The sequence below is a fragment of the Tiliqua scincoides genome, chromosome 10 (assembly GCF_035046505.1).
Source record: "Tiliqua scincoides isolate rTilSci1 chromosome 10, rTilSci1.hap2, whole genome shotgun sequence".
Classification (NCBI taxonomy): Eukaryota; Metazoa; Chordata; class Lepidosauria; order Squamata; family Scincidae; genus Tiliqua; species Tiliqua scincoides.
This window is the reverse complement of record NC_089830.1, coordinates 28,564,396-28,581,721: the sequence shown is the minus strand read 5'-3', so window position 1 is coordinate 28,581,721 and position 17,326 is coordinate 28,564,396. Positions and strand designations below refer to the sequence as shown.

The window sequence follows — 17,326 nt, the reverse complement described above, 5'->3', positions numbered from 1 at the left end:
TGCTGAACCTCAGTAGAGGTGCTTGCTTCACAGATGCAGGTGGACAGCCAACTGCTAGCTGGGCTGAAGGACCTGCAGTGGCAGCTGCGCCCAGTGCAGAGAGGCAAGAGAAGCAAGGCAAGGGGTGGAGGGGAGAACAGAGAGGTGCATGGGGGACAGACGGTGCCTGCTGAAGATCTTGGGGGAGGGCTGGCCAAAGACATCACTTCAAAGCTAAAGCCTCAGGTGTACCCCTAGCCCTGAAGGCAGAGCTAAGGTGAAGTAATAACTTTAGCATATGCCTCATTTGTCTCACATGCCACCTAGATGGAAATGCTGCTGATCGATTTAAAGCAAACAGAAGAGGCCAACAGGCATGACCTTTTTGCTCTCCTTGCATGGAATCCAAACATAAACAGAAGTGAAACGGGCAGTGATGCTGGTCTCTGCAGGAAGCTCCTCACCTTGTCATGGGAACAATCCCTTGCGGTCTTCCTCCTACCTTCCAAGGTTTCATTCATTTTCCCTTCCAAAATCAGGATTAACTAGTTTAGGGGCCTGTGTTCAGTTCTGAAAAGTACTGAGCCCCGCTGAGCACCTGCAGAATGCATTTCCTGCTACTTCTGAGTGGCCTTAATCAGCCCTGCACACTTTTGATTACTTGATATGGTGCAACAAATTCACCGTTTTCAAACAGATTCACAAGTTCAGCCATTAGTTGTTTCTTTGATTTACTCTGTAAGCCGCTTTGTGAACTTTCCATTGAAAAGCAGTATATAAATACTGTTAATAATAATAATAATAATAATAATAATAAATTCCCCATACTTGATGCAACATTTGTGCTCTTGAATTGAACCAGCCCAGAGCCTTGAAGAGAAAAGGTGCCTTGGGTGCTTTGTCTTCTGATGAACAAACCAGATAAGAGGAAGCAACACACAGTTGTTCTAAGTCTGGATTGCTGCTGATCCGGATCATGTTTTTGAGAGCAACTAGATGGAAAACCTTTGTGAAATCTTGCTAGGACCACACCTATGGATTTACTCAAGGAACTTGTCAGTGTCACCACCAAGAGTTTCAATGAGGACACTCAAGTGTCACTGAGCTAAAATGTCTTCAAGTGAGTTGTGGTCACTAGAATACTCTGATGGTAGCAAACATTTCCACTTGATATTCCACCTGAGCAACTGTCAGAGGAAATTTATTTATTTCTCCTTAAAACGTACTCAAAACAAACTGCAAATATTTGAAAACAAATGCAAGGCTGCAAGAAAACAGTGACAGACAGTCAAAATAGTCAAAACAACCTGCTTAGGAGCAGCCGTAGGGAAGCCCCCCCACCTCATCACGGTTTGCCCCTGGTTTGAGCAAGACCTGTGCCCTTGTCGCACCCTTTGGAAGTAACCTGCGGTGGGCAGGCTCAGGCCAGCATACTTCCCAGAAAACTAGTCAGCATCCAGTGGGAGGCAGGGCCAGCCCATCCATGAGGCCAAGTGAGGTGGTCGCCTCAGGTGCAGGAGGAACTCGCCTCCATGGAGCTTCCTCCCACCCCCTGAATTCAAAAAGGAAGTGGGGAATGGAGCAGAAAAGCATAATGAGCTAGTTCCATCTGCTGGCTGGGTGATGACAGGCTGCCAGGTACTCTGGCCCTCCATTGCCCTCTTCCTTTCTGAATCCAGGGAGGTAGCAGCTGGGTCACCACTGCATCAGGGCTCTGAGCACCACCTCAGGCAGGAGGGGCTTCTTCAATCAACACTGTTTCAGGTTCGCATCTCTTCCATGTTTGCACCACCTTCACATCTCTTTCTGCGTGCAGCAAACAGAGTCTGGGAGTGATGGATTTTGGAATGTCTTCAACCAATTCTCTCTCTTCCACTGCCACCAAATCATGTAGTGGCTTTTACTACAGCCAGGAGCAGGAACAAGCTGAAATAAGAGGCAGACGAGCTCGGAGAGAGAGCCCAAAATTTACAACCTGATCTTATGCACATGTTTGCAAAGAAGTAATTCCCAGCATATTCAGTAGGGCTTATTCTCAGGTAAGAGTACATGGAATTGCAGTTCTGAATGCCTAACTTGGGAATGATGAGAGAGTGTGTGGCACAGCTGATGAGCCTGGGTGCCAGTGACCCATTTTATTTATTTGAAAAATTTATATCCCGCCTTGTGAGGGATTGTCACTCCCGAATCGGCCTTTTCAGTCACACTAGACGCTGTTCCAGAACCACCTTTCAGAGCGCGATACCAGAGTCTTTCGAGACTGAAGGTTGCCAACAATATCCCGCCTTTCCCAAGTTGAAGCAAATGCTCAAGGCAGCTTACAAAGCTGCATAATAAATGTAGAGTGTATCACAAGTAAAAAGGTACAATGTATCTCAATAATTTTGCTCGTTGATCAACTGTGCAAACAATTCCCACAAAGGATCTAGAGCAGGGGTTCCCAAACGCTGCTCCTGCCAAACCCTGACCCTCTGGGGATTTGTTGGAGCCCACACTGGCCCGACGCAACTGCTCTCAGTGTGAGGGCAACTGTTTGGCCTCTTGAGTGAGCTGTGGGATGAGGGCTTCCTCCACTGCTTGCTGTTTCACGTCTGTGATGCTGCAGCGGAGCAAAGGAAAGGCCAGCCTTGCTTTGTGCAAGGCCTTTTATAGGCCTTGAGCTATTGCAAGACCTTCATTCATCCATTCATATAAGTTCCACCTCTAGTATATTAATTTATGTAAACTCATGTAAATGTATTCAAATTTTAAATGTAAATTGATTCCCCCCCCCCCCCCCGCACAGCGTCAGAGAGATGAGGTGGCCCTCCTGCTAAAAACTTTGGACACCACAAACTTGTGCATGTCTACTCAGAAGTAAGTGCTATTGCGTTCAATGGGGCTTACTCCCTGGAAAGTGTGCATAGGATTGTTGCCTTACAGCCCAGTCCTATCCACACTTTCCTGGGAGTAAGCTCCATTGACTCTAATGGGGCTTACTTCTGAGTAAACATGCATAGGATTGGGCTGTTAGTCCTCAAGCATCATTTTCTCCTTTCTCCAGTGCTCCTTCAACAGCTGAGCCTCCTTCCCCCCCACCCTGCATGGCACCTGCCCAGTCCCCCCCCCCAGATGAAAGTGTCCTATCCAGGTGTCCTAAAGCCACATTTACTCTGGGCTCGACTACTCCTGCCTAGCCTTTGCTCTGCACGTCCAGCTCCCAAGCTGCTTATGATGTCTGCGCGTAGTGCAGACGAACACTGTAAAAAGTCAAATGAACTGCTAGGTATGGGTGGGCGGGGCTTACTCCTTTGCCTGGTAGCCAATCAGAGCTATGTGCTGTCTGGCCAGTAGCGACGCGCGTCAGTCGAAGGAGGACCGGAATGAAAACTGCACTTTAAGTGTGGCAGCAGCGGCCAATGGGGTTGTCAGCTGGAAGGAACCATGAAGTGAGTGGCGGGGGGAGGCAACTGGGAAGTACCATTGTGGGCAATAGGGAGGGGGCTGCCCCTGGGGAACTAGAGAAGGGTATTTGGAGGGGGGTTGAGTGGAGGGGGGCAATTTGGAGGGCAAAAGGCAAATGCAGGGGGGAGAAGTGGGGATCATTCAGTGCAGATCAGTGGGGTCTGGGCTTGCATTGGGGGCATTTGCTGGGTTGGGGGGGCTGGTGGCTTTATACGAACTTGGGGCTCTGATTCCAAGAATGGCATCTATTCTGCCCCTTCGCTTCTGGTGTGGAGACTTGGCATAGTGAATGGTTCGAGCAGCTTCCTCGTGAGAAGGCCACGGCTTAGGCTTCCTCACGAGGAAGCTCCTTGCTTGACCCATTCACTAATGCAGTGATTCTCAAAACTGCGGGTCAGGACTCACTAGGATGGTCGCGAACCAATTTCAGGTGGGTCCCTATTCATTTCAATATTCTATTTTAAAAATATTAGACTTGATGCTGCCCCATATGTGACTGCATTTGGGAAAACGTTAGACCTCTGTACTTTTAACAACAATAGTAAATGAGACTTATTCCTGGTAAGTGTGGGTAGGATAGCAGCCTAGGATTGTTAAAACATTTTTCTGCTTGATGATGTCACTTCTGGTTATGACATCTCTTCTGGTGGGTCCTGACAGATTCTCATTCTAAAAAGTGGGTCCCGGTGCTAAAAGTTTGAGAACCACTGCGCTAATGAAGCTATGCCGGTGTCTCTGAAACTAGATGTGATGGGGTAAAACCGATGCACTGTTTGGAATCAGCACCCCAAAGACACCCAGTAATCCTGTTCTACCCTGTTCTACTTTGACTTTTAAGTCAGCAAAATGTGTGTTGGCCTTGTAATTGGGTTACAGGAGTGTGTGTGTCAGGGGCATATGCGAGGTAGGTGAGGCAGAGCCTCCCTGCTGGAGTCCTTCGAAAAGCGCCGCCATAGGAGGTGGGCGAGCATTTGCGCCCGGGTTTAGAGTGCTTACAACCTCCCGCAGTGGCAGCAGTTGCAGTGGATCAACATATCCCTGTTATTTGGAAGCAAGCTTCATTTGGCGAATGGGCTGTACATTTGGGCACATCCTTGCACACTTCCTGGGGAATCAGCCACCTTGGCCACCCATCAGGTGGAGCACATATTGGCTCCAATTGCACCAGGAGACCACTGAGCAGGATTCGTATATGCTGGAGCCCCTTCCACTCAGGTGGAAGGGGCTCTTCCTTTCCCCTTTCTCGGGCCTTGTTGCAACCTTTCAACCTTTCCACCAGTCACAGCATGGCCTCCTTTTGCGGGACTCCTCTTTTTTTTCCTGATGCCCTTTTCTCTCTGCAGGTTGAACATAGATGGCTTGCTTGTCTATTTTCCGTACGACTACATCTACCCTGAGCAGTATTCATATATGCTGGAGCTCAAGAGGACGCTGGATGCCAAGGTGTGGCAGAAGCAGGGCTTACTTGGGGTACTCTGGCCGGAGCCCACATCTATTGTAGGGCCAGTCTGGTTGCGCTCAGTGGCTGAACTGTGCCATCAGCACTCCCCAGCAGCTTGGCCCCTGGACTGATATTAGCGAAGAGGATGTTATTTTGTGCTCAAATTAAATGGGAATAAGAGCTTCTTCTGTACACAAACAGGGGTGAAGAATTGCAGGGGAACCTCTCACGGTACCTCACTTGGAGTTGGAGGCGGGTCTGTAAAAAGGCTTCTAGTGCTAGGAATCTGGGATGCTTGATGCTGCCTTCCAGGAATTAAAGCTGTCCCTGAGCCTTGGAATGGGGAAGGAGAGGAAGTGGCCCATGAAGGAGCCCACAAAGGTGCCTGCCCGTGATATTGCCCTTCTGTTTTTCTCTGCCAGGGCCATGGTGTGTTGGAGATGCCCTCGGGCACTGGAAAAACCATCTCCCTCTTGTCTCTCATCGTGGCCTATCAGCGTGTGAGTATCCAACAGACGCAGGACAGGTGTCATGTGTGACTCTGTTAAGTAAACCCCAAGATCATATATCCGAAATATATTAAAAAAATACATCTTTGAATCTGGTGATTTACAAAGCAGCTAAAGGAAAACACAAATGCATTCAGAATTGTTAAGCATCTCATTCTACAATTTGGTGTTTCTCTTTTCTGTGAACTCTGCACCTACCACAAAATAATATATTATTCTATGGAAATAATTTCTTTTTGATGGGTGGACAGTAACAATATCTAATCGTGCAAAAATTAGAAGTGTGCTATGTTCTGTAAAACTCTCAGTCTCAGTTTTGTCATCGGTTCCAGAGGAAAACACATCCTGCTTTTCCAAGCTGGTTCTGTGTGTAGTGTCTGCAGCGATCACAGCGCCAGTTCACCACAGATGGGGCTTGTGGCTGTCCTGTGGGTTCCCAAAGACTGAGCCCCTTCTGCTTCTCAATACCACCCCACCCAAAAGGAGCCGGCCAAACTAAGAGCACTCTTTTATTTTCTCCAGGCCTTCCCCTTGGAGGTCACCAAGCTCATCTACTGCTCTAGAACCGTGCCAGAGATTGAGAAGGTAATTGGGATGGGTCACAGGGAGAGCTTTTGCCTGGCCTGAGCCTCACTGGTCTCATCTGGGCACTTGGGGTCTGCAGGGTGGTCTTGGTTGGCTGCCAGGAGTGGGAGTAGTACACAGGACTGCTTCTTGGTCCTACCAGTTGCTGCTTCCACTGCTCTTCCTCCTATTCCTTGAATTCATAAATATGTGGAGGAGAGAAGGGTGGTGGACTCGAGCCTTTCTGGTAGTTCCCTTTCATTCAGTATTTCCCCTTCTGATTCCGAGAAGGAGGAGGAGCAACTGAAATTGGGGTACCCCATTCCGCCCAGTCTGCCTCCTGAGGCAGTTGCCTCACTTGGCCTCATGGATGGGCCGGCCCTGGGGGAGTGATGTGGAGGCCTTGGCCCTGGCAGCTGAGTTTTTTCCCAGGTCATTGAGGAGTTGCGCAAACTTCTGGATTTCCACGAGAAACAGACAGGGGAGAAATTGCCCTTCCTGGGCCTGGCGCTCAGCTCCCGGAAGAACCTGTGCATCCACCCGGAGGTGAGAGAGACCTGAGCCCCCAGCTGCCCTGAGTGATGCAGGAGTCTCACTTTTGCATAGTGCCCTGTCATTTCAAATGGATTTGTGTAGGACAGTGTCCTGGGGCATTGTTCTCCATGGCCTGACTTGTCCTGTGCTGGGTAGCTGGGCAGGGCCTTGGAACTATTTTGGTTTGGTTCCAACCCTCTGACTGCTACGCCACACTCTTTCTTGGGCTGCCACAAGCCCCGAAGCTGCCTGTTCTGAGAAGCAGCTGCTTTTGTCTAGAAGGGAGGGGGTGCAAGGTGTTAGCAATTGACACCGGAAGAGACTCGTGTATCCCTCAATACATGATGTCTGTGTACCTCAGTGTCTCATGTATCCCTCAATGTCTGTGGAGACATTGTTTCCTTGGCTGTGCATCCCTTAGCCCAAACCTCTGGGGGGAGGGGCTTGACCCCATTTCTTGTCTTAGGTGAGCACCCTGCGCTTTGGGAAGGAGGTGGATGGGAAGTGCTTCAGCCTGACGGCCTCCTATGTGCGGGTGCAGCACCAACAGGATGACAGCGTTCCTTCTTGCTGCTTCTTTGAGGTAAGGGGTGCTGTGGGTGAAGAGAATGGGGGGGGGGGTGTACAGGTGAGCTCCACCTCCAGCATGTTGGATCACCTTGGACAGGCAGAGGCCAGAGGCACCTGGAGCATCAGCCTGCAACTTCAGGCAACTGAACTCTTGCCTTTGGGGCTTTGTTTACCCCCTATTGCCTGGTGAAAGGTGGGGGGGAGGGTTTCCTCTTTACTTTTAGTCTGCATGCCCCCCCGCCAGTGTTTTTATGAAAGATGGAGGTGAGAGCACAATGGAAGCTGGGCTGGTTGCAGGAGGAGAGGAAAAGGGAACAGGCACAGGCAAGGAACCTGGTGGTGCTAGGAAGGCATGGCGGCCTTCTAGTCAAGCATGGACAGATTCAGGCCTGCAGGACCTGCTGTGGCTTTTGATTAGAATTCCAGGGATCTGCTGGCTAGAGCCTCTGCGTCATGGCACTTGAAGGGGTGGAGCCCGTGGCCTCCATAAGCTGTGCACTGGGGTGACCTGATCTACACCTAAGTTACTGCAGATCAGGGATTCTAGAAATCTAATGGGGGAGAGCTTTTTGTGTTTGCTGTTGCTGGAATAGTGAGTTGGGAGCCAGGAATCCTTTTGCCCACCCCTTGCAGACCATCCTGTGACAATATCTTCTGCAAAGCCGGTGAAATGCCCAGTATCTGATCACCCCAAGATTCCTGGAAATGCTATTTGGGATTATTTCTGAGATTAAAAACATCTTTCCCCCTCCACCTCATGCTAAAGCACCACAAAATGAAACAGCAATTACGGAATAGCAAGCTGAGGCCTGCAGCAGGAAAGCAAAGCCAGAACAGCAGCCTGGAGGCCCAAACGCCCTGTGAAAGGATGAAAGGGTTGCATCCTGTCTCCTGTGGAGGGACATGGAAGGAATATTTATTTCTTAAGTGCCAACAAAACAAGGTGTCCCTCGTGGGTAAAAGTGACAAGTCTTTGGAATCTTGTGAGTGAACAAACACATGAGGAAAGTGAGGAGGAGGCAGATTGTAATTGTGTTCCCCCCACCCCATAAGAACATAAGAGCCCTGCTGGATCAGGCCAAGGGCCCATCTAGTCCAACTTCCTGTGTCTGACATTGGCTCACCAAATGCCTCTGGGAGCACACAAGAGACCCACATCCTGGTGCCCTCCCTTTCATCTGGCATTCTGAGGTAGGCTACTTGTAAAATCAGGAGGTTGCACGTTACACTTCATGACTTGTAACCCATGATGGACTTTTCCTCCAGAAACTTGTCCAATCCCCTTTTAAAGGCATCCAGGCCAGATGCCATCACCACATCCTGTGGCAAGGAGTTCCACAGACATGCTGAGTAAAGAAATATTTTCTTTTGTTTGTCCTAACTCTCTCAACACTCAATTTTAGCGAATGCCCCCTGGTTCTGGTGTGTGAGAAGGAAAAGAGCGTCTCTGTATCCACTCTATCCATTCCCTGCACCCCACCCCTGGAGGGCAGGTCCAAAGCTTTGGTTCCATTGTGGGAGAGGCCCTGCCCTGGAGCCACCTCCCTCTGGGCCTCAAGGCGTCAGGGAGCTGTGAGATGAATCTGGTGGGAGAGATCATCTTTCTGATCCTGGCTCCCCACAGATGCGATTGTCATTCCTGCATACTTCCTAATAACTGTCTCTGTTCTACTTGGATTCACTATTGGCAGTGCTGACCTGCTGGCTGGTGTGAAGTAGCCCTGGGAATGATCCCACACTGTGATTCTGGACAGTCTACTCTAGTCGGAAGTATCCACCATGCAAGTGGGGACCAAGAGGGGCAGAGCGGTTAGCGCTTTCTGAAGGCTGCTTCTCTTCCCCTAACAGGAGTTTGATGCCCATGGGCACCAGGTGCCCCTTCCGTATGGAGTATACAACCTGGATGATTTGAAGGCCTATGGACGGCAGAAGGGCTGGTGTCCCTATTTCCTTGCTCGATATTCGGTATGTGGCTGTACAAAAGTCAGTCATAAGATACGTTGTGTCCAGAGTCCTGTGGATGCAGCCTCTTCTCCCAGGTAGATGCTCCGTGGTGTGTGTGTCAGCTTCACTCTCTCTCTCTCTCTCTCTCCTTCCATGTCGGGTTAGATCCTTCATGCCAACATTGTGGTGTACAGCTACCACTACCTCCTCGACCCTAAGATTGCTGACTTGGTTTCCAAGGAGTTGGCCAGGAAATCCGTGGTTGTCTTTGACGAGGCACACAATATTGGTACGTGGAAGGATGGTGGGCAAACAGCCCAGCCTGATGTGTGGATTGCCCTTTCTCACACAACCAGACTGTGGAACTCATTGCCACATGGTGCCGTGACGATTCCGATAGCATGAAGCAGCTTTCAAAATGTTTGCATAAGTAATAATCCTGCTTGGAAACTGCCCTTTGCCCCATTTCCCTGCCTTCTCTTGACCCACAGACAATGTCTGCATTGATTCCATGGGGGTCAACATCACACGTAAGACGCTGGATCGCTGCCAGGGGAATGTGGCCACCCTGCAAGCCGCCATCCAGAAGTGAGTGACGCGACCGTGTCCCTTATTCTCCCCTCCCCTCCCCCGTTATGGTCTTAGGAAAGGAGGCCTTGAACATCCACGTGAAGATCGTCTGAATGTGGTGCTGGGTTCATTTTATGCAAATTGAACTGCTCTGCATGTTCTCCTTTTACACGATTTATTCCAACTGGTGAAATGGCAGGATGGGACAAGGAGCCTATGTGGGGTATTGCAGCCTTCCCTTTGGCCCCCCTAAATCATGCTCCTTCCGGCTCATTGGACCGGCTGGCATTCCTCATGCGCTTTCAGTCAAAAGGACTAGAATAATTGAGATGCTGGGGGGGATTTGGACTGTTTAGGTGGTGCTGCAAATGTCCTGCAAGTGTTCTGCAGTCTCCCAAGACTTGCGCACACCCTCCCTGCCTCTGTGCACAGACACCTCTCCGTTTGCTGTGCCCTGGTTGACATTGGCACCTCCCTCCCTTTTCAGCATCAAGGAAACGGATGCCCAGAAGCTGAAGGAGGAGTATCGGCGCCTGGTGGAGGGACTGCGGGAGGCCAATGTCGCCCGGGAGACGGATGTCTATTTGGCCAACCCGGTGTTACCAGACGAGGTTCTCCAAGGCACGCTTGTGTTTTTATGTCTGCCTAGCAGTGTTGCCCTCTCTGTGTAAATGTGGGGCCTTGGGATCTCACCCTGCCCCGGTGCCGGCGTCTGCTGAGGGCAGTGGCTGGGCAGGGGCCGTGGCAGTGACCCGTGTCTCTCGTGCCGCCCCCTGGCAGAGGCTGTGCCAGGGAACATCCGGACGGCGGAGCACTTTGTAGGCTTCCTGAAACGCTTTCTGGAGTACCTGAAATCCCGCCTGCGGGTCCACCACGTGGTCCAGGAGAGCCCCCCCTCGTTCCTGAAGGACGTCTTTGAGAAGGTCTGCATCGAGCGCAAGCCTCTCCGGTGAGTGGGGGCTGCGAGGCGAGAGTCTTCCTGGCTGGGACTCCCCACTTGATTTGCAGCTGCTTCTGTCCAGAACTAAATGGGGGGGGCGAAGATGCCGTTTCTCTGCCTCTTAGTTATGGAACTTGGGGTCACCGACAGGCAGGAGCAGCTCTGCCTTGTGCAGTGGGATCTGTGGGACTCTCTGGTGGTGGGAGGTATGCTGCAGAGGTGGTGCCCCTTCAGGACAGCCAGCATAGGTAGTGGGGAAGCTGCCCTGCTTGATGACGCATCCTGTCGCCCCCCTCCCAGGTTCTGTGCCGAGCGACTCCGCTCCCTCCTTCGCACGCTGGAGATTGCCGACATCTCCGACTTCTCACCTATCACGCTCATTTCTAACTTTGCCACGTTGGTCAGCACCTACTCCAAGGGTAAGAGAGTCCCCTGCTGCAGAGAGCAGCTTGTGTCCCGCACAAGCCTACCCCCCCAGGGGGTGCAGGTGTGTTTTTAATGCCCGCACTGACATTTGTGGGCATGTTTCACGTGAGCAAGGGGCAGCCCTGCAGTTTAGGCCTGGGATCTGCAGGTGACTGTTATGGCAACCACTGAGGGTGCAACCAGAGGACCGTAAATAAGAACTGTAAATACATGCCGAAACCCTTTGCCCTTCTGAGGAAGGATGTTCACAAGTTTAGAAAAGGGGGGAGGGGTGTTCAAAGCCCCACAGAGTCAGGCTGTGGGACGTCCAGTGGCAGGAACTGGGAGCATTTTCGTCAGCAGAAGAGTGCAGAACCTGCTCCTAGTCTTCGCATTTCCTTTGGAGTATGGGAGGGATGCTTGCCTGACCCTTTCCGTCAGAAGCAGCAGCATGAAACTCCAAGCAGGTCATGGGGGAGGGGCTGCGATTCCACGGAAAGGCCAAGCATGGGGTCACCCTGGTTCCCCCCCCCCCCTTGCGTCATGGACTTGCCCGCTGTACTCAGGGAGTGGAGGTTTCTGAACCTGCCCTGGCTCAGACTGAGCTCCACCTGCCAGGCTCCTGCTGGTTCTCAAGACTCTCTCTGGAGACCGGGGCAGGAGGGGAGAGCTGGCAGGGGGATTCCACTGCTGTCAGCCTGGTAAGTGACTTCGGACCACTGTTGTCAGGTGCGTCCCTTGGAAACCAGCAGGATGTTTGCCTCTGCATTTGGCCCTGATGGTGGGTTTGCCCTGTCCAGACAGCCCTCTCCTCCCCAGGCAAATGGCTTTGGGCCAAGGACCACTGCGGCTCTTCGCCAGGCTGTGAGGAGAAGGGCTCTGCCTGTGTGTGTCTGATGTGACCACAGCGTATAAATACTGCATAAGTCTCTTAAGTGCTTAGCCCCAAGGCCAAGTCAGTCCTGCCGCCTTTAAGAAGCTTAATTTCTCCTCCTTGGGTGGCGGGGGGGGGGAGGCTTCTCTTCTCTCCTAGTGTCTGGGGCCTTGTCCAACCCACATGTTAAAAGCTGCAGGCCAGAGACCATTTTTCCTCATGCCAGCTCCTGCTGCACTTTGCACCTCAGTTTGTCTGTCTGCTGAGGTACCCTTACAGTTGCCAGGGATTCCTGTGGAACTCACTGCCACAGGATGCGGTGGTGGCCACTAGTTCAGCTGACTTTGAGAGCAGTTGCACAAATTTGTAGAGGATCAGAGGGCTGTGGATGGCTCAGTGTGCAGGGGCAGTGTGACCCTGAATACCAGCTACTGGGGGGGGGGCAACGGTGTAGGAAGCTATTGCCCTTGTGCCTCCTGGAGGCATCTGGCTGGCCGTTGCTGGCCTGATGGGACTCCGCCTTGGTCTGATCCAGCAGTGCCCATCTTGCATTCCTGTTTTGATACCTCTTAATAAGCATTAGGGTCACCTCATGGCTTCTCTGAGCACTGGGTGGTAAACTAGCATACTGCACAAACCCAGCCTTAGCAGACCCCAGAAGCCATATGCTCCCTTCGCTCTCCAGAGAAGCTCCAGCCACAACAAACTTCTGGTTTGTAAGCCTGCTGGGAAGTGTCTGACGCTTGCTGGCGAGATCTGGAGTAGCTCTTGTTGCCTGGGAGGTTTCTGTGGTGGATCAGGCCCTGTCATTGGGCACTCCGTTCCCAAGCAGGCCTCAGAAGCACAATGAGGAATGTCGCTGAGTGAGGGATCCCTTCCCAGGGTGAGGGCGAGGAGAGGTTTGGGTCAGTGCTGTGTGGACAGTTTATTCTACAACTCCTGTTTTGCTTTTTGTTGATAAAATTTTCAAATTACCTTTCTGGGGGAAAGAAAAATCTTAAGCAACGTAAAGCGCAAATGAGGAAACTTAGTTTAACGTAGACCCAGTTAACACATAAAAGAGTAGCAGCAGCAAAAAAAATCTCTGCTGACCTGCAAACTGTCAGCAAACTCTGCCTGGCTCTTGAAAATGGACCTTTTTCCCCTTGCAGCATTGAGGACTAGAAACCTGCTTCTTATAATTTTTTTTTTTTTTTTGGTAATTGAAAAAAGATCTCTCTGGGATCTACCACTAGGATTTGGCTCCCTGGTTTTTGGGCACAGATGGAGAATGCAGGTCGGACCCTCTGTGGTCCTCTGGCTTGGTCTCCGAGGCAGCCCTTCTCACCTGGCTGCCCCTGTCTTCTCTGGTTCCAGGTTTCACCATCATCATAGAGCCCTTCGATGACCGGACACCCACAATCACCAACCCAATCCTGCACTTCAGGTAAGGATCGTGTGACCTGTAGCCCCCACAAGAGAAGACAGTTGAAGCTGGGAGCCGATATATATCTCCAGCATAAGGTCGCCTCCTCCGAGGTCTGGAGGCTCCATGCATCTGTCATGGCTAGCAGCTCTTGATTGGGCTGTTGGTGGAGTAGGCTGTGACAGTGCAATTCCTGTGCGGGGAGGGGGGATGTTGGTTCCATCCTGTGTTTGGGTCGGGCCAAGCCAGGCGAGGTGACTGCGCAAGGCTCCTGTCCTCAAGCCACTGCCCCCTTTTTTCTCAAGCTGCATGGATGCCTCCATCGCCATCAAGCCTGTCTTTGAGCGATTCCAGTCGGTCATTATCACCTCAGGAGTAAGTGAACCCAGGCAGGAACCCAGCCTCTCTCGGGGGTGTGCCCCTTGGTGGGGGTGCTGGTGTAGGTGACGGCAAACCTCCATCCTTTTTGGGTCCCTTTTTGGGAGAAGGGCGGGATAAAAATAAAGTTTTATTATTATTATTATTATTATTATTATTATTATTATTATTATTATTATATTATTATTATCCTCTTCAGCTCTGCCTCTCCCTATAGACAGCAGTCCTTGTTTGTCTACCTGGGGTGTGACTGCGGCACCATGTCGTCCAGTAAGCACCCTCCTTTCTCTGCCGCAGACCCTGTCGCCACTGGACATCTACCCCAAGATCCTGGACTTCAGGCCCGTCACCATGGCCACCTTCACCATGACCCTTGCCAGAACCTGTCTCTGCCCAATGGTGAGCTCAGGGAAAGGACCAGGGAGGGGGATCCTGCCAGCCTAGCCATGGGGCTAGTTTACCAGGAGAGGGCCTCTTGCAGGCTTGCTGCAACTGCTCCTCTCAATTGGCTGGCTGAGCCCCTGACCAGACCCTTTCCCTGCGCCCCCTCTTTTCTCCCAGATTGTGGGGAGAGGGAACGACCAGGTGGCCATCAGCTCCAAGTTTGAGACCCGCGAAGACATTGGTAAGGCCTCCCCTGGCAGTGCAAGGGACCTTTGCAAGAAGGTGCAGGGGGAGGGGCTCTAGGCCCAGAGCCGCCTCTGGTCCCTGGTGAAGGGGGGAAACATTCACTCTGCGCTGCGCAAGAAGAGCGCTGTGACCCAATGGGTGGGCTTGTATTCCCAGCCTCCTTGGGAGGAGGCCACACTGCCTGGGCTGGCTTCTTTCACAGATGAGGCTTGTTGAAATGCTCCCGTGAGCTTCCCCGTTTTAGCACCTGGTCTTAGGTTCTTGGCACCTTTTTGCTCCCTACCTGCAGGCAGATTTTGGGAGATCTGGGGAGATGGCCTGGGCCCTGGGGGTGGCTGGGACGGAAATATGCTATCCCCCCCCCCCCCCGAAACAGTTGTGGTGTTTTGGCAGCTGTCATCCGGAACTATGGCAACCTGCTGCTGGAGATGTCGGCCATTGTCCCAGACGGCATCGTGGCCTTTTTCACCAGCTACCAGTACATGGAGAACATTGTGGCATCCTGGTACGAGCAGGTGGGTGTGCGTGTGGCTGGAGGAAGCGGGGAAACAGAGCAGGTTCTTAGCTGGGATAGGAAGTTGGTGCCTGCCTTGTCTTTCTGCTGCGGGAACAGTTTCCAGACTCAGCAGGACCAGAGAGGTTTGCATCTTGGGAGGGGGCCCACAGTGAGAACTAGGAGTAGAGTGTCTCGGGGGGGGGCAGCAGGAAAGGCTCTTCTGCAGCCCCCTCCTTCCGGAAAGAGCCAAATTCTTGTTTGCTGCAAGCCTCCCCTGTGTAGTTCTTGCATCTCACCTCCGTGTTTTGCTCCCTCTTCCCGGCTCTGATCAGGAGTGACCAGTCGGCATTTCACAGCCCTCTTGTGACCCTGTTCATCTCTCTCTCTCTCTCTCTGCACCCACCCCAGGGAATCCTGGAAAACATCCAGCGCAACAAGCTCATCTTCATAGAGACGCAGGATGGAGCCGAGACCAGCATGGCCCTTGAGAAGTACCAGGAGGTGGGTGGCTGGGCAAAGGGTCTGCTACAGCTGGAAATCCTGGAAAACGGTGTGCCCCAAAGGCACAGGGTGTGCCCGCTTAAAAGGAGGGATTTTTTTGTGACGAGGGTCTGTGTCTTGTGTGCACACAACAGGCCTGTGAGAACGGCCGGGGAGCCATCCTGCTGTCCGTGGCCAGGGGAAAGGTGTCTGAAGGCATTGACTTTGGTGAGTGTCCCTGTCTGCTCTTGCCCCCTCCCTCTGCTGCAGACAGGTGGAGACCTTTGCGGAGGCGGCTTAGGGGCTGCGGAGCCCTGCAGAAGGCCACAGGGAGCCCAGTGGGAAAGAAGCCTTTCAGCCACACTGTGCTGCGCTTCTGGGACTCCTTGACGTCCACCTCCTCTGGCTACGGCGGCACTTCTGATCAGATAAGCTATTCTTGTGCCCAGACACAAGACCCGCAGTCTGGCTCAGAACGAGACTCTGTCCGCATATTCTTGCTCACGCCCAAAGTGCTGGCTGTATGGGGTTGAGATCCAGGCGCGGGTGCTTGCAGGGCTGTGGTGTGTGTGGCAGAGAGCAAAGCTGCTGACCTGTTTCTCCCAACTTCTACATCGCAGTGCACCACTACGGCAGAGCCGTCATCATGTTTGGGGTGCCCTACGTCTACACCCAGAGCCGCATCCTGAAGGTGGGTTTGACTTGGCTTTGTGTGGACTCGGCTTCCTTCCTCCTTGCCAGCCTCTCCACGCAGAAGCAGCCTCTTCTGGGCTGTGCGATCCTCTGGGGGCTCTGCAGGCAGGGCAGCCTCGCTGTCTCCTGGAGATCAGTCCCTCCTGGGCTGAGCCGGAAGCTGCCTTTTTCCCCTGGTGGAGCTCCCAGGGGCTGAGGGCAGACTGGAGGAAGGCGCACTGTTGCCTGTGCTCTGCTCGCGGGCTTCTTAGAGCCACCTGAATTTGTAATTTCAAGAAGCAGAAAAGGTCTTGCTCCCCCTCCCACATGCACAGTGACCCCAACAGCAAAAGCTCTGCCCCTCACCCCTGCTCTGCCCCCAGGCCCGCCTGGAGTACCTGCGGGACCAGTTCCAGATCCGGGAGAACGACTTTCTCACCTTCGATGCTATGCGGCATGCAGCCCAGTGTGTGGGCCGGGCCATCCGGGGCAAGACGGACTACGGCTTGATGGTCTTCGCGGACAAGGTGTGCTGGGGCAGGAAGAGCGAGCCGGGGAGGGGCAGAAGTGGGACGGGTGTGGCTGAGGGCACTCTTTCTCCTGGCCACTCATGCTGCGCCTCCTGGATTCCTCACCAGCGTTTTGCTCGGGCCGACAAACGGGGGAAGCTTCCGCGCTGGATCCAGGAGCACATCACAGATGCCAACCTCAACCTGACATTGGACGAAGCCGTCCAGGTGGCCAAATACTTCCTGCGCCAGATGGCCCAGCCCTTCCGCAAGGTGAGCAGGGATGGATGGGGGCAGTAGAAGACAGAGTGGGCAGTTGCCCCTTGCCTGTGCTTTTGCTGGGGGGGGGGCAGCTTCCACCCTCTTTTTTTCCTGAGTTTGCTTCCAGCTACAGTGGGGTGTTTTTTAAACAAAGTTGTTAATACCTAAATATTTAGCACTTGTTGCCCAACAATGTGGCTACCCAGAAAGCCTGACCCCAAAATGCCTTTTCCACTGGAGAGCCCCACCTATGAAACTCCAGAGTTCTTGTTGTGCACCCCATCTCTTATCGCTGGGGGGACGGGACGGGACAGACAGCGTCAATGGTGAAGGTGCCTCCATTCCTACCCTTGAGCATGCTGGGAAGGGAGGCATGCCTCCCACCCCTTCTCTGTTCTTCCCTCATTTCCTCAGGAGGACCAGCTGGGCCTCTCCCTGCTCACCTTTGAGCAACTGCAGTCGGAGGAGACACTGCGTAAGGTGCAGGAGATCGCACACCAGGTGTGAGTTGGGGGGGCTGCTTGGATCAGAGGTGAGAGGACTAAGGCAGCATCCCCTGTTAATGGTGCTGCTTCAGCGAAACTCTTCAGCAGTGGATGAGACGGGCAGCAGGAGGCGGCGGCTGGACTGCCCTGTGTTCCTGCTGGGGCTCAGAAGATTCCAGCAGAGGGACATGGACAACAGATTTTGGATCGGGATTTCAATAAAGCCTGTTTTTGTA

General features: G+C 52.7%; 1 protein-coding gene across 1 annotated transcript; it reads left to right on the top strand.

Moving 5' to 3' along the window:
* The first annotated feature begins 3,319 nt into the window (after positions 1–3,319).
* Positions 3,320–17,326, top strand: ERCC2 (ERCC excision repair 2, TFIIH core complex helicase subunit). The gene is made up of 23 exons (XM_066638391.1): positions 3,320–3,407; positions 4,767–4,866; positions 5,287–5,364; positions 5,896–5,958; positions 6,370–6,483; positions 6,938–7,054; positions 8,890–9,006; positions 9,151–9,274; positions 9,477–9,573; positions 10,043–10,176; positions 10,336–10,504; positions 10,796–10,914; positions 13,131–13,200; positions 13,485–13,554; positions 13,855–13,956; positions 14,119–14,182; positions 14,581–14,702; positions 15,092–15,184; positions 15,319–15,391; positions 15,784–15,854; positions 16,219–16,362; positions 16,474–16,617; positions 17,020–17,326. Exons 1-23 carry the CDS (start codon positions 3,403–3,405, stop codon positions 17,110–17,112), a joined length of 2,283 nt encoding a protein of 760 aa, XP_066494488.1. The 5' UTR covers positions 3,320–3,402; the 3' UTR covers positions 17,113–17,326.

Excerpts from the sequence above, each read along its gene's own strand:
- ERCC2 (XM_066638391.1), top strand. Across the intron at positions 15,185-15,318 it reads CCCTTGAGAAGTACCAGGAG|GCCTGTGAGAACGGCCGGGG; the intron begins GTGGGTGGCTGG and ends TGCACACAACAG. Across the intron at positions 16,363-16,473 it reads TGATGGTCTTCGCGGACAAG|CGTTTTGCTCGGGCCGACAA; the intron begins GTGTGCTGGGGC and ends ATTCCTCACCAG.